Below are 26,958 nucleotides of genomic sequence, written 5' to 3'. Positions count from 1 at the left end.
TATATCTGTATATTTTTATACATTAATGTGTAAATATGTAAGTCTTAGCCTCCAAATGTAAATTCCTTGACGACAGTAAATCCTTCATGTATTCCAGCTCTTAAACATAAAGGCTTGTTTGAAGGTAGTGGCAATAATTTTTTCTCCTTGGTATTTTTCTGATCATTTCCTATCACTACCTCCTCTTGTTATCCATCACCTACTCAAAGTGACCAAGAGATTGTGGTCACTTTACAAGGAAACGGTTACACGTGACACTTAAAGCTTTAAAACATGGAACATCAATGGATTTATTTCTTAGACTTAGATTTCCATTTCTGAAGTCTACTTGTCAGAAAGGAACATCCACATAGAAAAGTCTATTTGTCAGAGAGGAGCACTCACATAGAAGAAACTCTAAGTTATAGTAAAGGAAAAAAGTATAATTTTTCTTTTGTTTCTCTCTTCACATACTGTAATACTCTACTAGTTCTTTAAATATACCACAATTTAAGACAGGACTGTATAGTTAAATAAAAATCTTAAAAAGTTAAAATTGATTATTTCCTATAAACATAGCCACAGATTATTTAAAACCATTATAAGGAAGTCAGATTTCAATCAAAATCGTTAAAAGATGCCATATAATGTTTTTTACTAAATATCAGCATCTGTGATGGTCTCAAGTCCATCAAAAAGTATTTTTAATGCATATGAATCATCATCCTTTCCCACCTCTAGCTCTAAGAGAGGTGGGAGAAAATATAGCCACACACAAGTCAAATGCTATAGTGTGTGGAATTGTCTATAAATAGCAATTCAGAGAAGAAAGTGAATTATGGTAAAAATTAAAACTAAGTATCTTGCAAAGTGTTTTTTCCCCCCAAGCATTTCTATTACCAGAAGTTAGGGACGAATGTAAACCTGTCAGTAGCTCTGCTTTGAGATCCAAAACAATTTTATTTTTTAAAGAAAAGTAAGGAGGAAGGAACTATTGCAACAGTAGACTATGTTAGATAATTCTCATTAAATGGGTTGTTTGCTTTAAAACCTGTCTTTTTTTTTTTTAAGATTTATTTTATTCACTTATGCATATAAGAACTGAGGTCTAGGCTAGAAGTGCAGGGGGTAAGGAGATTCACCAGAGACAAAGTGGTGAGCAGGTGGATCCACTGAAATACACTGCTGAGGGGAAGAAGGGGTGGTACAGGAGAGGTCTGCTCATCATGTGGGTCATCCCCTGACTGGGGATCAGACTCATGCCTGATAGCACTGAGACTTTAACCCCTGCACCGCCAGGGAGGCCCAAGTCTATTTTTCAAGATTAAGCTATAACCCATTTATATTAAGCATGTATAGATTTATATTTATAACAAGAATGTATTTACATGTATTTACATGCAGAAAGCCATATACATTATGCCATGAGTCTACACATTTAAGGCTAATTTTGATGTAGGTGTGCATAATACACAATATATAATACATAGATTTCTTTACACTATTAAAATTTAATAAAAGGTGATCTTATTAAATATCAAAATACCATGAACCACCAAAATCCCATTTAATTATACTGTATATGACAGAAAGACAATTTTTTTATATTCATAAGCCCATTTTAAAAAACTTATCACTTAAACATGTGCTATCGATATGAGTTAGTACAGTTAATTATAAAATTTCCTGTTAAAGGCCCTCCCTGGTGACACAACAGGTTAGGACACGGCACTGCAAACTAGTTGCTGCTGCTAGCTTGTAAATTCAATCCCCCCCTGCCCCAGGTTATCCACATGGCGTGGCAGACCTTTCCTGACCCACCCTCTGCTCCCCTCAGCAGTGTACATTGTCGATCTGCCTGTTCTGCTCCCCACTCCATCTCCAGTGAAGCCTCTCACTGCCCAGCACCTCTGGCTTGCACTCCCGTTCCATATGCGTAAATAAATAAATCTTTATATATATTATATATATATATACACACACACACAAAAGTTACTATTTTTTAAAAAACTGTATTGAAATGTACAGGTAAAATTAACATTATCTTTATGTTCAAAACTATCTAGGATATCTCTCCAAGCAATTTCCAAAGAGCAAGATTTTTTCCACTAACAATTAGCCTTTTAATGACCCAGAGAAACTGTTTCATGAACTATCAAGGTTCTCTTAATTGTTCCTCTAACTTGAGAATTAAGATTCTTTTTGTTTCTTTATATAACCCCCAGTACACTGAATTAAATAATTATAATCCATGACCACTGGGCTATATATATCCCTGTTTTAGTTAATAATCTAATTCTGTTTTCCATAATGAAACATTCATGAAACCATCTTCCCACGCAAAAGCGAGAGCCTACATAAAACCTGGCATCTGCCCTGCAAGGAAGGCCTGCCCATTCCATGTCCTGCCTCCCTCGACTCACTGAAACCACTCTCTTGACTCCTGTATTCCTCATGCTCTAGTTTACTCCCCTTTTATAGGTTTGCTTAATTATATATATTCCTGAAGAACAAAATTTTAACACTCAATATTATCCTTTTAAGATGTCATCTTTTTGCTTTACATTGCTAGGAATCACACTGTTTTGTCGTATTTTTGACATCTACTGTAACCATTAGCACATTTTATTCACTCTTTCCTGTCTGACTGGCATTTGGGTGACCCCCAGGTTTCTGTTATTGTTAACTGTGCTACAAACATTCTCTGACATGTCCTTGCTGAACCTGTCTCAAGCACACAGGAGATGAAAACACCCAGTTGTTTTCTAAACTTGTGCAGCCCTGCCATCTGTGCTCTCTCTCCATGCTAGCCCTCAACTGATTTCCTCCCTCTTCCCCTTTCTTTCTTATTTATTCGCTGCCAATCCCATCATTTTGAAACAGTTTCTCATTGTGGTCTCATTTACATTTCTCTGATCACTCAAGATGCTGAACCTGACTTTAGATTCATGTGTTTCTTCTTTTGCTAAAAGCCTGAGGATTTATTTTAACCATTTCCCTCAATGCTTTATAAGAGCTGTTTAATGTATTTTTGATATTAATCTCTGGATAAGTGCAAATAGTAGAAATGCCTTCTACCTGGTAGCTAAGTATCATTTCTAATTTACTTGTTGCCTTTCAGTTTGAAAGCATTATTATTTATAATTATCCCTTCTTTCTCTCAGTCACGGTCAATACTTAGTGCTTCTTTTCTTACACGTATAGGAAACCTTCCCTACCTGAAGATCAGAATACATCAACCCGTGTACTGTCCTCATTTTTGGTTTACAACATTTAATTCTCTAATGTTCTGGCATGAGACAGAAATCCAATTCCCTACTTTTCTAAATGGAAACTTGTTTTCCATTACAAAGGAGTCCCCCATGTTCCTAATCACCTGACATACCACTCTGCTATATGCCCAAGTTCCAGACATAGGGAGAATCGTTTGGGAGCTTTCTGCTCCAGTTGTCAGGTTGTCTACTCCTGAGTCATTACAAAAACTTCATAATATTTCCTACTATGAGTGAAATAAAACTTTATTTCTCAAATTACCCCTATTAATATAGAGATCATACAGGAGGAAAGGATAAAATTTTCTGTGGATTTCTATGATCTCACAGAATTGAGTTGGGGGTATTCCATCTATTATCTGGAAGTGTCTGTTTAAAATGGGAATGTTCAGCTCCTCCAAGTTTGGCAGAACTTGACATCTGGGTCAATATACCCAGCAACTGCTTAATTGCTTAATTTAATTTTAATTTGCTGAATTTTTAAAAAAGTTATAAAACTATAAAAGTTTTTAATTCTCCTTAAGTCCATTCTAGTAAGTTACATTTTTTCTCATAATTTTTCCATTTCATTGTTTTCAAGAGTATTGGCTGCTGACAGTATTCTTGTGTTACCTTATTCCTACAGGCGGGGTTGGGGTGGGGACAGGGGGCGTGGCATGGAATGGGATGAAGCAAATGGTCCATTCCTAATTTCCTAGTTTATCCCTGCCTGCGACTAACACTACCGCAGATACCACAATAACATCAGCAAAACCAGGACTTCTCCGCTTTGTTCTTTCCCTCCTAATTCCTCTACCATACTAGGTCAGTATCCTGAAAGATCCAGAACTGGACCTACTTGTCCTTATGGCAGTGAAATTTTGGTTTCATTTTTCTTTTCCAGACTTTCTATAGTGTAGTCAATTTAGGCTAAACTATTTGCATAATTATTAAAGCTAACAAATACTCACAGGTGACAAACTTCAGAGGTCAAACAAGCCCATTTTCAGAGCTATCTGAGCTATTTACCTGAGTTCAACACTGAGTTCAACATCTTTATGTTGTTTTCTTTTAAAGATTTATTTATTTATTCATACAGAACTGGGGTACAGGCCAGAGGTGCGGAGGGTGAGAGGATTCACTAGGAACAGAGTGGGGAGCAGAACAGGTAGATCTACGAAGTACACTGCTGAGGGGAGCAGCGGGCGGGTCAGGAGAGATCTGCCACGCCATGTGGATCTCCTCCAGGGAAGGTGGGGATCGAACTCATGTGTAATTGGCTTAAGCTTCTTAGTGCTGTGCTTTAACCCGCTGCGCCACCAGGGAGAGCCCTGTGGTTGTTGTTTTTTAAAGATTTTATTTATTTGTGCATACAGAACTGGGGTACAGGCCAGAGGCTCAGGGGCAGCGGGAGGCTTCACCAGAGACAGTGTGGGGAGCAGAACAGGCAGATCTACGAAGTACACTGCTGAGGGGAGCAGCGGGCAGGTCAGGAGAGGTCTGCCACGCCATGTGGTCACCTCCGGGGCAGGCGGGAATCGAACTCATGCGGAAACGGCTTTAGCTTCTCAGTGCAGTGCTTTAACCCGCTGTGCCACCAGGGAGGGCCATCAACATCTTTATGTTTTACTGGGAAACCTTAAACTTCAAAACCAAATCTCAAATAACTATAACTGAAAATAAGATTATATGAAACATTATCCAACAATTCTGGGCTTATTTAAATTGAATGATTCTTGCAGTAATTCTAACCATTTGAAAGAAATATCCAGGATGTTTAGCAGCATAGGGAAGACAAATCTACTAAGTATTAGCATTCCAAACTAATCATTATTCCAAATGCTAATTTGGAGTGTTTTTAAAATCCGCTGTCAAAAGTTCCTACTTCAAAAGACTACTCCCTTACTCTTCAAACACCAACAAATCAGCAATAAATTTGGATGTACTTCGATCATCAGTAATCACAGTATAGATAGAACATTGGGAAAAGAGTTGTATCTTTGTATAGACTTCAACAAACTAAAATAATACCTTAAGGAATTAAAGAGAAATTTGACTTATAGTTCCAAAAAAAATTCCTACACTATGAGATAAATATGAATCAGTTATTAATTCTATCGGTTCACTGGGGTGTCAGGAATTGCCTTTACAAGCTCACCGAACTGCCATTGTCTCCAAGACCATCAGAATGAGGCTAGTCCTCCACAAAGGCATCTATGATTGTCTCTTCTCCACTTACACGTCTCTCAAACATTTTCTCATTTTTAACATTTCACAGAAAAAAATTTACTATTTATTCTATTTACTGAACTAAATTTAATGCTCTCCATTCTTAATTTTTAAGATGGGCAAATATGGAACTATTACATTTCTCTGAAGAACAAATTGTACAGCCTTGGATGTGACTTTCAGCAAGAGGGAAAACACAAAAAGAAGAGCTCTTGAGAGCAAAAACACAAAAGGAAGGGCTAAAGGAAAGTTAAAACTGACTTTGTTACGGCCCTCCCTGGTGGCGCAGCGGGTTAAAGCACTGCACTGAGAAGCTAAAGCCACTTCTGCATGAGTTCGATTCCCGCCTGCCCCGGGAGGAGACCACATGGCGTGGCAGACCTCTCCTGACCCGCCCACTGCTCCCCTCAGCAGTGTACTTCGTTGATCTGCCTGTTCTGCTCCCCACTCTGTCTCTGGTGAAGTCTCTCACTGCCCCTAAGTCTCTGGCCTGTACCCCAGTTCTGTATGTACAAATAAATAAATCTTTAAAAAAAAAAAAAACTGACTTTGTTAATGTACGCTAATCACAATTAATTCCTCCATTTTCTGTCTCTAAACATCAGGGAATAAGAATATGTTTAAAGACTGTTAGAGAAGCTCCTCACTTGTCTCTAGAAGCTCCAAGCGCCAGCACGATGGGGTCAGCAATCTCCAGCATGGACTGGAGGATAGAAGCCACGACAATGAAGAGGATGATGCTGAGCAGGAAGGCCCGGTGCACCACCTGCAGCTCAATCAGGCCTGTCTGCACGGCCAATATCAACAGTGTGACTCCTTCCGTCATGCCCCTAAGGAAGCATGCATTCCCACAAAAACAAACAATAATCAGAATCGCCTCGAATTCCAAGAGGAAATAATACAAGACCTATGAGACTTGTTACATATTTGTGATTTATTCTAACTTAAGTCTGGATCTAAATATTAATTTATCATATAACATCAACATAGTAATAATAACAATTATGTATCCTATCACATGCAAAACATAGTAGGTATTCTTTACCCATATAATGGGGAGAAGAAAAGCAACTTCTATGAGAGATAAACAAGAGTTTTATAAGCAGGCTTTAAAAATGGGCCAGATACCTCTCTATCATTGTTAGATATTCACTGAATTATACATAGTACATTCATGAGCTACATCTAAATTCAAAAAGACAAAGCCACAGACGAATGTCTTCATTATCTTATAGTAGAAAAGGTCTCTTTAAGCAGATCTTAAGAACCAGAATATGCAGACACATTTTTAAAATTTAATTTCCATACAGAAAATACATATGAAGTTTTAATGACTTATTCTGACTTCATATAAAAAAAGATCTCACAATATATAAAAATGAACAAATATAAATACAGTTTTCAAAACTACCAATTAGCAAATATTTCAAAGTTTGATGACCTGAATACTGACAAATAATGTAAGAAAAATGGGTAGAATGATATTAAACTATAAACAGATAAAATCATTAGGGAGAAAAATCTGCTAAGAAATTTTAAAATGGGCAGCTCTTTCTGCTCTCTTGTATCTATGCAAAAGTCTTCTCTTTTTAATAATAAAGCTGCCCTTTTGGATATATATAAAAAAAATTGAAACATATATGCTCTTCAGTTCAATAATCTCACTGGTAATAATTTACCCAAAAGATAAAATATACGTGTAAGAGAAAACAATGAACAATAGAATATGTTCTGTGACAAGACAGGCTATTATCAAGCAAAATCCAGACAAATAACCTGGTGTCTGAACAAATAAATGCAACAGAAAATATACAAATAGCCAGAACCTCCATTAAATGAGATCTATGAAGCCAAGTGCAATATGTGCCTACTTTGAATACTGAGTGGAGCAAAAAAGTTTAAAAGTTTTAGGTAACTAATTTTAAGAGTATTTGGTTTTCAAGGGATTATTTTCTTCCATTCTTATTTGACTTTTTCCAAATGATTTATAGACTGAAGTATTTAGGGTGATCTGATAGTGTAATTGGAATCAACAGAGAAGCGGGTGTAGCCAGGAGGCTATGGGGGAAGAGGTAAGGTGAGAGGCAGTTAACAGGGACACATAAGACATAAAACTGCCCATACTACCAGGAGGGGAAAATGGGTTCATGGAGATTCATGCTACTATCCTTTCAACTTAGTTGGTTCAAAATTTTCCTAGTTAAGGTTTTGTTTTTTTTTTTTAAAGAGACATGTACAAAGATACTCAGCAGCATTCTTTTTTATTAATTAAAAATCAACAAAAATGGTGCCTCTGTGTTATGTAATAGGGTGAAATGAATGAGGGTGCTGAGGTAAAAAAAAATCTAAAACATACAAATTAAAAACTATGGTACAGATGTGGAAATAAGCAAAAATAAATGGGCATGGTATTTACCTTATTAAAAACTGCTTAATGACCTGTTACTTTGGGGAAAGGAAATGGGTAGTATGGGTGGGAAGCCGTCACTCCACTATATATTTCATGAATGATATGAATTTCAGGAATTAATACATGTAATATTTTTTCCCTTGGTCATGGCCCACACATACACACCTTTTCCAGTATTAAGGTGTCAGCTGGGCTTGGCAGGAAATGATGGTCATTTGCCTTTTTCTTTTATGTCATAAAAAAACTAACATACACCAAACAATTTTCCCTTAATTTACAAGGAACTTACCATCTTCTGTTTGTGACATATTCCGTAAGACTTAAAGACTTTAAAAAGTTATATAAATTTAAACCATTAAACTTTTGTTAAGATAACAGAAATCAAGACAAGTTCTACAAACAGCGTTTCCCAGAAATTAGTGATTAAGTAACAACCACTCACTACTCTGCATTCTCATTAATGTATACTTGAAAACTTTAATCAGTATTAGAATTAGGATCAAAAATTTTTTAAAAATTTTAAAAAGTCATCAAATATAAAAATCTGATTTTGACAGTGCTACACTTAAAATGGAAAAAAGCAAGCTATCAAAACTCTTTAAATAAATCTAGGAATATGTCTAATATGTAATCAGCTACACAAAATATACCTTTCATACATAGGAACTTTGCTGTCTTTTCACAAAATATTTTAATCCAAACTTTGCAAAATTTCAAACAAAAAGCCTCAAAATGTCCTTTCCTCTTTATTTGTCAGTAAGGACATTCATCATTATTTTTTCAAATTACACTGATTTAAATTTCTAGAGACATTCAGAGTAAAGAACTTACCGGTTCATGGCAGGATCATTCATGAAAGCACGATAACCCTGCAGGTAAAACTTGCAGAGGGTCAGAACACCCAAGGCCACAAAAGAAACGGTGAAGACCAAACCCAAAAGCGAGTAGGGAGTGCTGCAACATTCAGCAATACTAGAAGAAAAGGAGAGAAGATGGCAGATACAGATTTTTCTGTTTGGAATAAGAACACTGAAGTCTTTAAAAATCACCGTGACATTTGATCTGAACCTCATTAATTTTAATATCCCAAAACAAAATTTAAGGTGAAATCACCTAATCACTCCGTTAATAACTTAAAATTTATCATTTCCTGACCTACATTTATTATCTCTTTAGCAAAAAATATATAGCATCATATCTGAAATATATTTTTAGTTTTATTTATCATCTCCTTCAAACCAGTAAAACTCAAGAGGTATAACTCTTGTTTGAACTTTAAGGAACATAAAATTAACACGCTGATGACATCTGAAAGAAATTTACACAGATGCCCACTATTCCTTCTTAAAAGTGCTGCTTGCTCAGAATGCTCAGGTCATAACATGCCTACTTATTACTCTATTCATATAAGGATTCAAAACTCCCTAAATGACTAAAGTGCTACCGCAGGGGCCAATGCTGATTCTGTTCTGTCCATCCCTCTTACTTCAACCGACACACCACTGGTATCTTAAAATTTAACTTAGCTTGAGAGTAATGCATTTTTTTCTGGATTATTTCAAAAGCATATACAGGATCACTTAATTTAATATCATATTTCAACATAATAATCTATTATAAAATACCACTTATGGGAGAATTAGAAGACCGCAATTAAGCTAGAGCTTGGAAATATTTTTCTATTGTATAGAAATATATTCAGGCGCTCCCTGGTGGCGCAGTGGGTTAAAGCACAGCACTGAGAAGCTAAAGCCACTTCCGCATGGGTTCAATTCCCGCCTGCCGGGGAGGTGACCACATGGCGTGGCAGACCTCTCCTGACCCGCCCGCTGCTCCCCTCAGCAGTGTACTTTGTCGATCTGCCTGTTCTGCTCCCTACTCTGTCTCTGGTGAAGCCTCTCACCGCCCCTGAGCCTCTGGCCTGTACCCCGGCTCTGTATGCACAAATAAATAAATCTTTAAAAAAAAAAAAAAGAAAGAAATATATTCAATACATTCAACATGCCAGATATTAACTTTTTTACAAGTACTTTATAACATGTATAACATTAACTAATTTGGGTTTAATATTTACATAGCAACTTTAAAAGTATTCAAAGCACTTTGTCTTAAGTTTTTGTATTTCTGAGAACAATTTCACTTATTGGAGTGGAGTTCTTCAGGCACATTAATACTTGTCCTGTACAATACAGCCCAAGAGTCTACTACAGAGAGATCCTTCCCACACACCTGCTCATAACTACTTTTTATTTGAAAGCCACAAATCTATATACTATGATGAGGAAAAAAATGTTTCATTTTCTTTAGGAGTCAAAAGCATACACTAATCATCACAGATGACAGATTAAATATAATGACTAACTTTATGATAGCCTTCCAAATCAAGTTTCTCAAACACCTGAGATTTTTCTCACAGAAATGACGAGCATGTTTAAACAAATCATCCAGTAATATTTTTTTAATGACAATCATGGCTAGAAATAACACAAGAGGCTTATTTCATTCTCACTGGAAAAGACTGATAAGTTTAGGTCTATATTATCTCTCTATTCCAATCTGCACATTGAGAGAAATCTTTTGTACCCAAACGACATGACTGTACTGAATTTAAGAGAAGCATATTCTTTTTCTCTGCCCATATAAGAACCTATGTTAATTTTCAAAAGGGTGAAAGATCTCAGCATAATGTTGAGGAAGTGAAAGAGTTTGGGAAATTTACAAAACTTTCCTTCCCCTTCTCTGTTCAATGAGACTTTTTACAGACTTTAGTTTCTATTTTCTAGCTTCTTTTTTTTAGTTTGTGTCTGTGCTTTTTGTTGGCTGGTTGGTTGGTTGAGTCAGCACACTCTGGGAAACTTGCAATCTTTTTTTTGTAAGCTATTCTTTGGCAAGGAAGCACACAAACCCAACCCGTACATAATACCGCCAAGGACAGAGGACAACACTACACAGACACAAGTTAAAGAATGTGGGAAGTTTCTCTATTAAAAATCAAAGTAAGGACCTCCCTGGTGACACAGGGGTTAAAGTGTCAGCACTATCAAGTCACTGCCAGCCACTGTGGCATACGTTCAATACCTGGCCACAGAGCTAATCCACTCTGCTTCTGGGTGAATCCTCTCACCTCCACACCTGTGGCCTATACCCTAGTTCTTGTATATAAATAAATAAAAAGAAATATTTTAAAAATATAAATAAAGTAAAAGCCAAAGTATAATATTCTCATTTAGAGAAAGTCATACTTTGTACGAAGGAATAGACAAAAATTAATTTTAGCAAAATATCTAAGCCTCATCTAAAGGCTCTCTACTGAAGTCGATTGCTAGTGACGTGCACCTGAAACTTACACTGCAGTGCTATCTAGATCAAAAAACGAATAAAATTTGTAGGGGCGTCCCTGGTGGTACAAGGGGTTAAAAGTCTGAACACTATAAAACTATCAGCAGCGTTGAATAGCTGCTGAAGCCACTCAGCAGCAAAAGTTCAATCTTGACCAAGGAGCTGACCCATACATGGCACAGCAGACCTCTCCTGTTTCACCTGCTGCTCCCCTCAGCAGTGTATTCCAGTCAATCTGTCTGTTTTGCTCCCCACTGTCTCTGGTGAATCCTCTCACACCCGCTACCTCCAGCCAACACCCCAACTCTTGTATGCATTAATAAGTAAAATCTTGGGGGAAAAAATGTTTAAATACTGTTCTATTTTGAAAAATAAGTTAAAAACACATTTGCTAACTATTATATCACGGTGTACTGATTGTGCTTTACAGTGGTTAATATTCTGATTATTCAGGTTATTATCCCATTACAGGATTGTACTCTTCCTCTTTAAATTCAGGGTGGGGTAGTTGAAGTTTTAAAATTCTGCCCCAAAACCTCCATAATATACAGTTTAAAAAGAACTGACCATTAAAATGTGGCCGACTGAGATAAAGCTACTGAATGTTTGTAAAAGATATTTGTCAATGAAAAGGACTTTTAGAAAGTACAAAATCTGACTCAGTAGCAATAAATGTAGTCTACATATTTGTTTAAATAAGCATTGTCCCATGACTTTTCTATTGACATTTAACACTGTGTAATGTCTGCAATCGTAACCTGTACCATGTTCTGGATACCTAAGAAAAGGTGGCATTGCTAACTACAATTAAAACTTTCATCCTCCTACATTGCCTTTACAGAATTCCATTCTTGCATTTTAAAGAGATAATGAGCCAGAGAACTAACATGTATAACCATGTGCTGGATTTTGAGGACCTAAGATTCAAACTCTTAGTGGGAAAGCAGATCCTACACATGCTCACCACAGAGACAGGAAGTGCAGAAATGATGTTAGTGACTTGAAACATTTATTTTTTTAAGTTAAACCTTAGAAGCCAAGTCTCAAAAATCCTTTGGGCTAAATAGTAGAGGTAGGGTCTCCTGGCTGGCACAAGGAGTTAAGTCTCAGCACTAGTTCAAGCCCCAATCAGAGAGCTGACCCACATGGTGCAGCAGACCTCTCCTGTCTCACCTGTCTCCCCTCAGCAGTGTATTTCAGTCATTAAGCCTGTTCTCCTCCTCTCTCTTTTGAATCCTCTCACTCCCTCTTCCCCCTGCTCCTCTGGCCTACACCCCAGCCCTTGGTATGCATAGATTTAATAAAATCCATCTTTAAAAAATAAATAAATAGTAGAGGCACTATGAAATATTCACTTCACCAATCATTAGTCCCATCTCCACAGTCAAGCAGAATACTGAAAACAAGGAAAGGCACAAAGTCCCAAGGTTTACAATCAGATGGGCTCTTGGGGCTAGTACTGCTGCTCTTATCAGTGTCCACTGGGGCAAGCAACTACTCAGTTAAGTTTCCTCAGCTGTAGAGGAAATGACAATAAAGGTACCTATTTTGCAGGATTTCTATAAGGATAAGTGTGGGAGAAAATGTTCAGCAGTGTGTGACCGGTACATATTAAATATTGAGTAAATGACATTTCTTCTCATTGACCCAATCATTTAACTTTGAAAATGGAAAAAAACTAAAACACCACTTTTTTACAACGTGCCATGTACCCCTTCCACAGGTCATTTGCTGCGCCTGACCCCTGGTGTAGCCAGAGCCATCACAGTTATTGTATTAGTGCATCCCTATACTGCCAGACCTAGGCAGCAACTGAATGAAAACCCTGTTTTAATATGAAGGACCATAACATGACTAACAGAAGTCAATTTGCAACACTTACTATTCCTAAAGTTTTTTTTACCCAAGTATGAAAAGTATCATGGACTCTATCGCTTACCTTGTCAGAAAAAGGAAAAGAAGCCTCTCACGTGATGCAGGCTGATCCCGAGTACTGAAATAGGAGTAAATCTGAAGAGCAAATAAGACGAGCCAGAAAACCATGAAAAGAACAGGGACTACCAGCTGATTCCACAGGGACATTCCCAAGGCTAAAAGGCCATACACCTCCACTACCTGAATAAATAGAAAAACAACTGTATTACTTCAATAAACACATTTAAGCACAAAACAGTTTAAAATACTTAAAGAAGTCTGATCACACCACTGCTTCAACTAAGTACCTTTAAAGTTAGCTCTACAGACAATAAATAACATTTTTTTAACTTAATGATTTCGCATTAACACTTGACATACAAATGTCCAATGGCAACAATAAATTCCCCTAATGTTCAGGAATAAGTTCAAAATCAAGTTGCAAGGAGAATGATACTACTTCAGAGGTAGTGGTTAAGACTTGATAGTGGCCAGGACTAGCCTGAAGGAAGAAGTGATGGGAAGGTGTTTGAGAAAATGGGGTAAAGGGAAATGTCAAAGCAAGAATTTTTCAGGTTTACTCAGGAATGCCAGAGATAAGATGTATTTTGATACAAGACCAAAATATTTAACTACTGGGTAAGTTTATTACAAAGCAAAGATAGTTTATAAATCAGCTCTCTCAGACAAATCAATTCCCTATGTATGTATCATGAAAATTTCTTAACTTTTTTGGTCAGCCAATACATTAACAACACCAGAAAAAAAGTACACCTAAAAAAAAAAAAGTTAGTTTACTATGTCCGTACAATCTAATGATTGATTAGGAGGCATCAATTCTCAGTCTGGCTGAACCTTGGAGTAGAGATGTGACCAGGATTCTGGAGTTAAATAACCCCGGCACCAGACCCTGATAACACAAATGGGTTCTGTCAGGCAGCCTATGAACTCTAACCTAATGTTAACTATAGTGATAATAAGTTGAAAGACATAGTCTTGCAAGTTGTGCTGGCTTCTGATTAACATCTATCTCAAAGCAGAAAACAGGTAGTTAACAATCTTGAAATATTAGGTTAAGATACATTGAGGTTATTCTAAATTGAAATCTTTTCAGCCCCAAATTAAGAACTTTATCTAAAGCCCAGTAACAATTAAACTCCATTCCCCCCCCCATTAGAAAATATTAAGAAAAAAAAAGGAAACTACCCAACTAACTGCAAGTCTGTAAACAGCAAACAACAAATTCATCAGTCATAGATGGCGTGCTCTCCTCCCTCCGTATTCAAACAGTCTACAAAACACCCTGACAGATTTCATTTCCTGCCTATCCAATTCTTTCCAGGTCACACTTTTTATCACTTACCATTTATTTTCAACTCTAACACTTAAGTGACACATGAAGCTTAAAGCTAGCATATGAAATTGGGAAACAGAGGCTCCAGGGTTTTTCTTTTTCCTTTTTTTTTTTATTTAAATGCTGATGAAGCATTCAGTTTTCTATTAATATTTACTGAATATCTACTGTTTATTACAAGCTAGGCTACCTCCACAAGACTGAACTGGAAGAAAAAAACACCCAGAGGTACCATTCTTACTCTGAATACAACCTCAAATTTTCCTCACGTAGCAACCTCTATCTGATCTAAAAATCCTCTCCTCTCCCTTGGAAGATCTACTCTGAGTAAAATTACCCAAGAATGTAGAATCAGCCCAAGGCCAGGAACTTGGAAAATTTTTCCAGCCAGTCTATCCCTGGGGCAACAGCAACTACAAAAATATTGTCTTGTTTGATGGCATCAGTCAATCTATTAATTCCCTATACCTATAAGTCAGTTACACTTGGTCCAGAAGTAAAGGGAATATACACACTAATGTCACCAATGTCCTTACACCAATGTCAGTTTCAAAAATCTATTTTAAGTGAAACTCAACAATTAAGTTGAATGGAAAAAACTATGTCCTGAATAGCTATTGCTTGTGTCTGGGAATAATCCATCACAGAGAAAAGACTGAAAAACAGTAATCCAAAGTCAGCTCAATTATTCTATCTAAATGAAATCCATCATATCATAGCTCAGAACAATTTCACTTCAGAGTTTAAATATATACGACAAACACAGGAAAGAAACTGGTCACAGCTGGATTATATAATAAGGAGGGAAAAATATCAGGGTTGTATTTCTACCTATGCTATTCTTTATTATTTCTGTCTTGTTTACAAGTTTACATGCCTGGCAATGAAACCATTTCAATCTCACAGCAACCCTATGAGTTAAGTGCAGCTGTTATTATTAGCTCCATTTTGCAGATAAACTGAGCAAAGTGATTACCCCTGGTTACACAAAGAGTAGACAGCAGCCCTCTTAGATAGAGCAAACAAAAGTCTGCATCCAATTGCTTTACTTCACTGCCTCTTGATAAAATTGCACAATAAAGAATCTCATATGCTCCTAATTGGGTTGAAAAAAGCTACAACTCTGAAACAGAACAGGAGCAGATTATTAAATCTTTAATGTGCTTACTGATATGTAAGATTTTATCTACCTGAGTGGATTGTCAGTCTTACCTGAACCAATTCTCTGTATGCAGACTTAGCAAGGTTGTAAGGGACTAAAAGATTAGATCCAAGAAAATACAGAACTTCCAATCCAGTAAAAATCATAGCAAATTTGTTGATGATAACAATGGTCTCCAGAGGAACCAGGCAGAGTCGTGCCAGCAGAGGAAGCATATGAGCTGAAAAAAGCCAAATCTGCTTCGTTTTCATGACACAGGAGCATAAAGTACATACCACCAACTGACCTAAAACAGGGAACAGCAGGCATTTAATTTTGAGCACTCAGTACCCAGAAAAGACAAAAAATAAATAAGATGATCAGAACGATGACACAGCTTTTGAAGAAGACTTTTAAGACCTCTTAGATAATACTTTTAATCAATGTTTACCTTCATCTGACCATAATGGCATGTACTCATGAACTATGAACTTTGAACACCAATTCCCTAGGATTACATTTGAAAAATGCAACACAACTAATGCCCACTGGTCATACTCAGACTTCAGATGGCTTTCTACAATATCAAATTCAGTATTATAATAAGTAAGTGACTTTATGTATACTCTTTTTTTCAAAGGTCCTTAATGTTTAACGGCTGTTAACTACAGGCAAAACCATAAAATTCAAAAGGCAAATAGCCAAGATCATACTACCTCAAGAAGATCTGTCCAGGGGTTTAAGTCTTTATTTTATATAAGCCCATGCAAGGTTTTGCAAATGACTCAATAATAAAAGATTAAAATTGAAAAAGTTTAAGCAAGAAATTCTCCTAGACAATTATTCTTCTAGACAACTATATGTGATTATATAAAACGCAGAAGAGTGAAAAAGAGGTGGTGGTGGGGGAAATCACCTCATCTTCTCATTATTCAACCACCCAAATGTAGCATTGTTAGTAACGTCAGTACTGGAACTAAAGCACAAGTTCTCAGTGAAACTTAAGTATTCATATTATGTTACCTTTCCAGATTTATCCTATGCATGTTAAACACACAAATATTTTACATAAAGGAAATGACAGCACATACATAACAGTCACATACATTGTATAATATCACTTCCCACTAATACACATACATGCACAGTTCATTTTTTCAGTTGTCTAGATAATACACTAAATGTACGAATAATATTAACATTTGGCTATTTCCATATATTTCATAATTTTAAAATAACTTCTATGAATGGACTCACTGGTTGCACAATGTCTTATATCTCCGCACTAGGAAGCTATCCACAGCTAATGCAACACAAGTTCAATCCCTGGACAGGGAGCTAACCCATGCGGCAAAGCGGACCTCCACCTGTCTGGCCAGATGTTCCCCTTAACAGAGTATCTCAGTAGATCTGCCTGTTCTGCCCCCCACTCTGTCTCTGGTGAATCCTCTCATCCCACCCCTACACTTCTGGTCTCTACCCCAGCTCTTGTACACATAAATAAATCTTTGGGGGGGGGGGGGAGTAGGCCCTGCCTGGTATCGCAATGGGTTAAAGCACAGGACTACAAAGCTATCCATAATTACCTCAGCACAAGTTCAATACCTGGCCAGGAAGGTGACCAACATGGTATGACAGACCTCTCCTGTCTCACCTACTGCTCCCCTCAGCGAATATTTTTTTAAGGCTTTGGATACGCACTGCTAGATTATTCCCCAAAACCAAATGCCCAGAGTACAGGGTGCTCATTTTCCTTCTGAGTTGTGAACAGTAAACATAATGTATGAAGAAGGACAAGAAATACTTCTGAACTTTTTAAAATTGGTATTTTGTTGGTTACTAGTAGAAGTAAATAATACCAATACTGGATAAAAGCGTGCAGTTTCTTGGTAAAATGCTGGCCCATACTCTTTATCAATTCTGCCAAGATGTATAGGCTTCTGCTGTTAGATCAAGTCATTAATCCTTTATTGTGTGATCATTTTTTCCCAAAGTATCATTTGTCTGAATGTTTTTAGTAATGTTCTTCTCTTACAGAAGTATTTACTGTAAGCAATCAAACCTATTTTTGTGGTTTCCAATTCAGCTGCCACAATTAATTATGTGGCTTGCCCCTTCACAACAGACAAGGACTCACCTCTATTTTCTTTTAGCCATGTTTTATCTTAAAAGCAACACATTACCAAATAACATTAAAAATCAATACATTTTCCTTTAGAATAAGATAGAAAGTAAAGATCTAGTTTTGTTTTTAGATAGTGACTTGTCTCAAAACTAGCTATTGAGGGCCTCCATGGTGGCACAGGGATTAAAGTCTCAGCACTATCAAGCTATTTCCAGCCACTGCACAATGAGTTCAACCCCCTGCCAGGGAGCTGACTCACATGGTTCAGCAGACCGCTTCTCATCTACTGCTCCCCTTAGCAGTGTATTTCAGTGGATCTGCCTGTTCTACTCCACACTCTGTCTCTGGTTCATTTTCTCACCACCTCCCCTCACCCCAACACCTATGGCCCACACCCCAGTTCTTGTATGCATAAATAAATAAAAATAATTAAAAAAATAAAAAAACTAGCTATTGGAATCATTTAATCCTTTTCTCATTAACTTGAAATGTCACGTTGGCATACTTCAAAATCTTCTGTAAACCTTGATCTGTGTTGGAACTTGCTACTTTTGTTTAATCATTCACTCTGACAGCAAAACCATGTTGTTCCATGTCACTCATCAGACCAATATCATTTTCACTACACCTTCCAGAACTTCCCAGAAATTTGTGAACATGTCATCTCCCAGATAATTTTAAGAATCATTTAGTCAAATTCTCTTCCTTCTTACCATTGAAAGCAAAACATATACATTCAGTGTCATATATCCTCTTTTGGCATTTTGAATTGTGTTCTACCATATAATTATTAAAAGAACATAAAAACAGCAACCATTTAACCTAAGGCTGAACATTTATTAGTAATCTACTGTTATGAAGCAGCAGGCCTCTCCTATCTTGCCCACTGTTCCCCTTACCAGTGTATTTCAGTAGATCTGCCTGTTTGCTCCCCACTCTCTCACCCCCTGCACCTCTGGCCTATGTACCATTTCTTGTATGCATAAATATGTAAATCTTAAAATTCACAATAATAAAGAAAATAGAGGAGGCCAGTAAGTACAGAATGATACACACATACCTATGTCAGTTTAAAGGATAGTGACAAGGCAGCTGTGGTATTTGCCAGGACTACTCTCCCTCTCTGAAAGGGAAATCTGCTTTCTGGAAACATGGACAGGCTTCTTGGCACAGCCCATGGGAAAGAGGGGATTAAACTAAAAGTCTGGGGCCCTCGCTAGTGGCACAGCAGGTTAAAAAGCACAGCACTTCTATGAAGCTATCCACACCCACTGCTCCCCTCAGCAGCATATTTCAGTACATCTGCCTGTTCTGCTCCACTATCTGTCTTTAGTAAATCCTCTCACACACACACCCCCCACATCTCTGGCCTATACCAGTTATTGTTTGCATAAATAAATAAATCTTTTTAAAAATAATTCATTTATGCATACAGAACTGGGGTACAAGACAGAGGTGCAGGGGTGGTGAGAGGCCTCACCAGAGACAGAGTGGGGAGCAGAACAGGAAGATTGATGAGGTACACTGCTGAGGAGAGCAGCAGATGATCAGGAGAGGTCTGCTGTGCCATGTGGATCACCTCCGGGGCTGGGAATCGATCTCACACTGACGTGGCTGCGGTTTAGTTTGCAGTTTTGCGCCAGTCTCGACTATGAAAGATGATATCTCTATGCACTGTGCCAAGTGTGGTGTCACACAGTTCTAGGTTTCTGCGCAGCTCTTCTACAGGTAAGAAAGAATCCTCTGAGTGAGAACTGACCTACAAGAGTGAAAAGGTCTACAAAACTCACATGGGAGAATCTTCTCCCTCCTCCAAACAGCCACTCCTACTTATTACCCACAGAGGAGCATACTAGTAGGTATGGCCTAAGAAGATTCCCATCAACAATTTAATAACTCACTTTAATACAAATGATTTAGTCAAGAACCCCAGATACTTAAGTAAAACTTAGAATACAGTTAGCCTCAAGTAGAGTCTAAACATCAGTTTTCATAATTCTTTATTTAATATAACCAGGTAATTCTAAGCGAGGCTCGATAAATAAGAAGACCAAAACAGAAAAAAGATCTCAGAGAAAACAGAGAGAATTCAAGGGATAAGCGAAAAGTTCAAGAAATTATAATAGTCTTAAAGCAGTAATATAGCTAATAAATAAAAAAGACATTGGAAGAAGGGGAGGGACGAAGGAGGTGAGGAGAAAGCACAGGAAAAAGAGATGGGTAGTGAGGGATACAGCTAATGTTCACCATAAAACTGTGGTGTTTGACTATTAAAAACAAGTCAGTAACAAGTCAGTCAGGCTCTCTCTGGTGGCACAGAAGGTTAAAGCACAGCACTAAGAAGCTAAAGCCACTTCAGCATTAGTTCGATCCCCGCCTGCCCCAGAGGTGTCCCACATGGTACAACAGACCTCTCCTGACCCACCTGCTGTTCCCCTCAGCAGTGTACCTCATCAGTCAGCCTTTTCTGCTCCCCATTCTGTCTCTCACTCACCACACCTCTGGCCTGTACCCCAGTACTGTAAGCATAAATAAATCTTTAAAAAAAAAATGTCAGCCTAATTATAAAAAACAGAAAAGAGAAAAATAGTATGTCTACTTCTTTGATTAAAAAATTTGCAAGCTAGAAGTCTGAAAGAATAGAGAGCTTGGAGGAAGAATTTTAATACTGGGCAGGACTAGAGCTGTCACACTGGCACCTCGCACCTCACTGTGTTCGTGCCCTGAAGTCTAAATTTCCTCGTTCCACATGATGTAAACTTCCTTTAAGCTCTGAAAGTTCCCTAACCTAAGCCAGCACATTCAGTGGTCAGCTCTGGGGTTACATACTTCATTTAACTTCTTTCACAGAAGATGATTCCAGTGCTATATATATAGCACACGTGCATACTTTTTTTCCCTTTTTTTAAGGGAAATCCTATTTAGATGAAAAAAGGGAAGGAATCTTCTGTTAGTTGAAATCTTTCCTGTAGCTCCAGAAAAATAAGGTTATTTACTCCCATGTGCCTGTTCCAACCAATAATTCTGCATAAATCAAAATCAAACTGTGCTCTTTGGATATGAGATTTCTCTACCAGAAATCTCTCTAGGAAATCCACAATTCTAAGAAATGGTGGCATAGTCAAACTTAAATTTTTTAAAAGTTCACCAGAATGGAAGGAATGGGACAAAAATTATTCTAAAATCAAATTCAAAAGAAAACATGCTACTTAATAGTTTAGATTTTACTTCCAATTAGCTGAATCTTAATTGAATAAACAGACTATCACAGCCAATAACAGGAAAACTAAAAGAAATGTTTGTTTTACATTAAATTGCACCCGTTACAGAATAAAAGAAAATACAAGTTTTCTTGCCTGGCAAGTATTTTCACATTTGTATGTTACCATTGCTGAATATACTAATTCATAGGAAAAGTCAGAAAGTGACATTATTTCTATTGTCTTTTAAAATCTATTCTGTGAAGACTATTGTTCTCCTGCCCCTAAAGCAAGTCCTGTTACTTTAAATAAGAGTCTCAATCTAATGATGAGCAAAATTTTAAACTAACTTAAAGTTGAAGCATTTTCAATAGAGTAAGGTGGAGGATTATGGGTGCTATGGTGTTGCAATATGAACCTGAAGAGGTTTAAAGCTATACCACCAAATAATTTACAGTGTTGTAAACCAATGTTCCTACAATAAAATATATTAAATAAAACTAAGGCTTCCTTTTAGCTGAGACTTTCTAGAAGACTACCTATAACAAAACCCCTCTCCTCCGGATTTGTCCAGAATGGAAGGGGAGGGAAAAGAATAAGAAATTCTTATTCTTGGGCACACACCAAGAGATGGGGTAGGAAAGCGGGTCTCCTCCAAACTGGTTCCTGGGTTCTTCTGAGACTTCCCCCACTCCCAGTCTCTAGTCTGCAGCATTCCCAGAGTTGCTAGGTACCTTCTGGTTGTTTTTGGCTCTTTGCTTAGCTCCTAGAAATATGGAATTTCAATCCCTATTGGGATCTTCTCATCTTTCTACAGGTCCCTCTTGAAAGGGACCTATGAAATCCTCCAAGACATTTGGGGATTCTAGTTCAAAGGAAACTAACATCCCTGCCTACATATATCAGACAGGAGAATCCCAAGTCAATACATGCCACAGTCAGCCAACCCACTGTGGGCCTTTATGAAATTTTAGAAGCCCCATAAGTAAGTACTTTTTAATTTCCTGGCAGTCTCAATCAGAAAAGAAATGAAAAAAAAAAAAAAAAAAAAAAACCCCAGATGGAATAAGCAATCTTTTTTATTTAACTTAATACACATATTTTCATATAGATATCTCATTTAATACCAATAAATTAACAAGATATTTGCATTTTTTTGTGCTCAGTCTTAGAAAACAGGTGTATGTTGATATTTATATTATATATTAATCGGACCTAGCTGCATTGCTCTAAAGGCATACGTAGCTAGTTTTAGAGGATACAACTTTTAATTTTGCAGGGCTGGTCAGACAGCAGTCCACACAGCATACATACCACTAACACACACACACACACACACAAAACCACATTAGATACATGAGTCTCCTAAAGGTCCACAGTGAATTCTCCAAATGTGAAAGGCTAGAGAGGTATTTTGGAGAAAACTGTTCTTTATGGAGAAATCCTCTTTCAATCTCTAACAGTGAGACTATTCATACCTCTATTTTGGTGAACTTAAGAGTCACAAAACAGGTTTTCTCTCACTTCCTTTTTTGCAACCCTGTTATAGGAGGCCTGACTATGTCTACATTGCTCACAGGTCTTGGCTAACATTTCTGTTTCCACTATCTGAACATTTCAATCCTGAATCAATTTCTTGATGTTTCTGGCAATTTATTTTTGCTGCTAGAGTGATGGCTTTTAACAATAATAAGCAGCTTTATTTAAGACTATAAATTTCATTTTAGGCTTATGATAAACTTTATTGAAAAATTAATCTTAAAGAAATAATAAAAATAAGTATTAATCCTCACAGATATTTAAAGTACCCCCCAGAAAGATGCAAGCCAACAGTGGGCTCTATATGACTATAAATACACTATATAAGAAAAATCTTATGTAAAACACTTAAACAATTTATAAACACTTAAAAAATGGGGGAGTTACTGAAAACATTTAATGATAGTGGCTATATTTAGTGACCATGAGTAAGTTGGACATTTTTCAGTTTCCTCTGTATGGGCATTCTTCTACAATACTTACCTATTAAGGCTGTGGTAAAACGATTCATGGAAAGAGGTTCTAAATACATTGGTCCTTCATAGGCGGACTCCAGTTCACTCCTAACATAGTCCCTGAGGGAAAGGATAAGAAGGTATTAGAGACACTTGAACTTTTCTGGGGAAGAGTAAAGCAGGCAAAGCATGGCATTCTTATAAGAAACATACAATACTAGTAACACCTCTCTCCACACAGGTAACAAAGGAAAAATAGGAATTAATTTTATAGGGGTCACCTTCATCTCTTCCTCCCATGCACTAGAAGCTTATATAAAATGAATTTCACTAGGTACAGAAGACAACAAAAGCTCCACTTCGTGGGATTTTCTTTCTTCTCATGGGTTAATTAAAAATTATCTATATCTGGGCCCTCCCTGGTGGCGCAATGTGTTAGGATGCAGCACTGCAAGCTAGCCAAGGTGGCTTCGATACGAGTTCAATCCCCAGCCCCTGAGGTGACCCACATGGCCTGGCAGACCCCTCCTGACCATGACGCAATCCCTTCAACAGTGTACTTTATCAGTCTGCCTGTTCTGCTCCTCACTCTGTCTCTGATGAATCCTCTCACTGCCCCTGCACCTCTGGCTTGTACCCCAGTTCTGTATGAATAAATAGATAGATCTTTAAAAAAATTATCTATGTCCAATAAAAAGCCAATCGAGATGTAATCTTGAACCCTACCACCTAAGAAATAATACCTACGAATATTATATTGACATTCCCCATTTTTGGCTCTCTTCCACCATCCCTCCCAAGGTTTTATCTCCAATAATGCTTAATTAGAGTAAAATCACAAGCTGGCTCATAGCAGTACAATCCTTATAAACTTAATTTTACAAATTAAAATACTTAAGGTAGGCTACAAATTTATTTTGAAACAAATTTTAGATAGAATAAAACCTTCCTTTTAAAATAGAATTCATTTAACATGTGGTTACTGAGAAGTACCAAGATTTAAATAGTGGCCAAAAAGTCCTTATACTAGAGAAAACAGTGTAGATACTTTTAATAACAAAGAAAATAGGTCTCCCTCTTTCCTTCAACTGTTGATTAAGGTATTATTTTAAAATAGTTTGAATGTTTCAAGTGTTTCTGAAGAAACTCACATGGCTGTATTTACTTTTTCCATGAAATTACTTCCTGTTAGGCAATCAAGCTGAATTCATTTATCAAAGCATAGCCAAACAATACATAACTCTTACATATCAGAAAATACTGTCAAAAATTAAAATTAAAAAGTAAAATAAAAATTTACTAAGAATGGCCAGTTTGGAAAAGTTATAAAAATCAATGACTAGGCATCACCTCCCTATCTGATTTCTTTTTAATTGAAGTGTAGCTGACATGATGACTCTATATCTAACAAATAAGATACTGACAGTCTCTTCCTATTTAAAGCAAAAGTCAAAATTCTCAAGAGGAAGATTCTAATGCAGTGGTTGTCAAGCAGAGGTGATCTTACTTGAGCGGGGGGGGGGGGGCATTTTGCGCCATCTGGAGATATTTTTAGTGCCACAACTTAGAGGGGTCAGACTTGCTACTGACTCCTAGTCCTAGGATGCTGCTAAACACCCCCTACATGCAAAGGCAGCTCCCACAACACGGAGCTATCCAGCCCAGTATCACTGCTTGAAATCGGTTTTAATGTACAAAGGCACAAATGTGAGATTCAAATACACACAAATATCTGACTCCTAGGTCACTGGTGTGTGACCATCAAGGGGCTTATTCTCTTTTCTAGCTTTAGGATATAAAGCACGAAGAGAATTCCTAAGTTTAAAATAAAATGCACACATCAATTCCACTTGCAACTTACAATGTATATGATTAAAGAAGTAAATTTGTATTAAAAGAGATATGAATTCCAGAATTACCAAGGCCTCTAACATCAAGTAATCTCTTTGCCTATAGCATATCCACGCCAACAGCTGCAATTAAAAGCCCTTAAAGACAGAAAGCAGACTGGGGCTTGCCAGATGCTGGAAAGGATAGGAAACCAACACAAACGAGCACCAGACTCCATTTTGGGGGGACAAAATGTTTTGGAATTAAATTATGGTAACTGGTTGTACAACATTATTGTTCACTTTAAAAGGTTTTTTTGTTTTGTTTTGTTTTATATACTAATATTTCAGCTCAATAAAAAGGGAAGGGGTACTGCGAGAGCACTATCCCCAAAAGGAAAATCCAAAGGTGCCCCCCAAAGGGCACTGACCCCAGGAGCTCTGACCTAGGGAGGGGTGAAGAGAGAACACTGCCAAGCTGAGTTTCTGATTACATCTCTTTCCCTTTTTTACTTCTCTCACTACTGAGAATTGATAATAAGACTTAGCAAATTTAGCATTATTCCAGAATTACTCACTGCTAAGGCATTTGCTAACTTTTTCCGCATTGTTTTGTACACTTCTTTATCTCCTCCTCCTCTTGTTGATGGCCTCTTTATCTGTCTTTAGGTCTCTTACTTTAAATTCAAATTTTACTTAACAAAATTCAAATGGACACAACACCAGCTGTGGTTTTTCTTCAAATAAACTAAGGCTTTTCTAGCTAGCTATATGTTGCTGGCATTCTGGCATGCTCTAGTATACAGCAGTAGGCACGAACCCCCTCTCTCTAGGAGGGGAGACATACATGAAACAGGTACTTGCCCCAGTAATTATTTAATTACACTGTAGTAAATACTATAAAGAAAAATGTTGTAATAACGTTTTTTAACTTTAAAGAGATTATGTGTTCACGACTCTTATTGAAAAACATCTTTTCCTTGTCCTCTGTAGTAGCACAAATGAGTCTCAGCACTATGAAGCTACCCGCAGCCACTGCAGCATGAAATCTGATCTCTGGCCAGGGAGCTGATCCACATGGCACAGTAGACCTCTCCTGTCTCCCCACTACTCCCCCCCTCAACAGTACATTTCAGTCAATCCACCTGTTCTGCTCCCTACTCTGTCTCTGGTGAATCCTCTCACCCCACACAACTCTGGCATGTACCCCAACTCTTGTATCCATAAATAAATAAAACGAATCTTTAAAAAAATTTTTTTCTAATGTTAGATTACTACTTTTTCATTTAATTCTTTCTTTTAAGTATCACTTATTTTACCTCATTCAATCATATGGGGTTATTATAAAGTATAAAAGCTCTGTATTATATATGTAAAAGCTTTTTTAAAAAGATCTATTTGTTTATGCACACAAGAACTGGGGTACAGGCCAGGTGCACAGGTTGAGAGGATTCACCAGAGACAGAGTGGAGTGCAGAACAGACAAGGCAGACTGAAATACACTGCTAAGGGGAGGAGTGGGCAAGTGAGGAGAGGTCTGCCACACCATGTGGGTCACCTCCCTAGCCAGGATTCAAATTTGCTGCAGTGGCTTCGACAGCTTCATAGTGCTGTGCTTTAACCTGCTGTGCCACCAGAAAGGGCCCTTAAGTGTAAAAGCTTTAATGTAACTGTTTCCTTTCCTTTTATCCTGTCCTATTTCCTTTAGGTTTTCTAATCAGTCAACTCTCAACTTTTTACTTCTTTTTATGATTTCCTTTTCAGTTCTTCTTTACTGTCCAAAAAGTCATTACTTTGTTTGCATTCTGGAACAATTATCAACCTTTAGACAGTAAGTATAACATCCTGATGTTGTACAGCTTTTCCCCACCCTGAGAATTGCCCCTTCAAGGTGGGAACCTACACTGTTCCCATTTCTGCCCCATCTACATGATCTATTAACTTATCCCATCAGAGAAACAAAAGCCAACCCAGTCCATATGATCCAAATCCCACTTCTAGAGACAGTTCTTAGGAATCTTCAGACAGACAACAGGCATAAAAAGCCAGTGTCTATAGACCTGATCTTTCCAGGAGTCATTTTAGGTTAAAAATTAGTCTGAAGCGGCGAGAAAATAACAAAAATAATGAACAACCATATACCAGAGACATTCTGTGGGGGTGGAGTGGGGAATGGGATGAAAAACGGGGGGG

General features: G+C 37.4%; 1 protein-coding gene across 1 annotated transcript in view; it reads right to left on the bottom strand.

Annotated features, from left to right (window-relative positions):
- RNF145 (ring finger protein 145) overlaps positions 1-26,958 on the bottom strand; it is a 41,862-nt gene that overhangs the window by 5,748 nt on the left and 9,156 nt on the right. Inside the window, exons 3-7 of the mRNA XM_012730197.1 lie at positions 22,965-23,056; positions 15,689-15,924; positions 13,148-13,323; positions 8,701-8,841; positions 6,107-6,289 (exon numbers count right to left, since the gene is read on the bottom strand). Coding sequence (XP_012585651.1) covers positions 6,107-6,289; positions 8,701-8,841; positions 13,148-13,323; positions 15,689-15,924; positions 22,965-23,056 — 828 coding nt within the window. The remainder of the gene's footprint in view (positions 1-6,106; positions 6,290-8,700; positions 8,842-13,147; positions 13,324-15,688; positions 15,925-22,964; positions 23,057-26,958) is intronic.

This window comes from Condylura cristata, unplaced genomic scaffold (genome assembly GCF_000260355.1).
Source record: "Condylura cristata isolate star-nosed mole 26May11 unplaced genomic scaffold, ConCri1.0 scaffold00026, whole genome shotgun sequence".
Lineage (NCBI taxonomy): Eukaryota > Metazoa > Chordata > Mammalia > Eulipotyphla > Talpidae > Condylura > Condylura cristata.
Note: the sequence above shows the minus strand (reverse complement) of the source record. Positions and strands in the feature narration are given on the sequence as shown.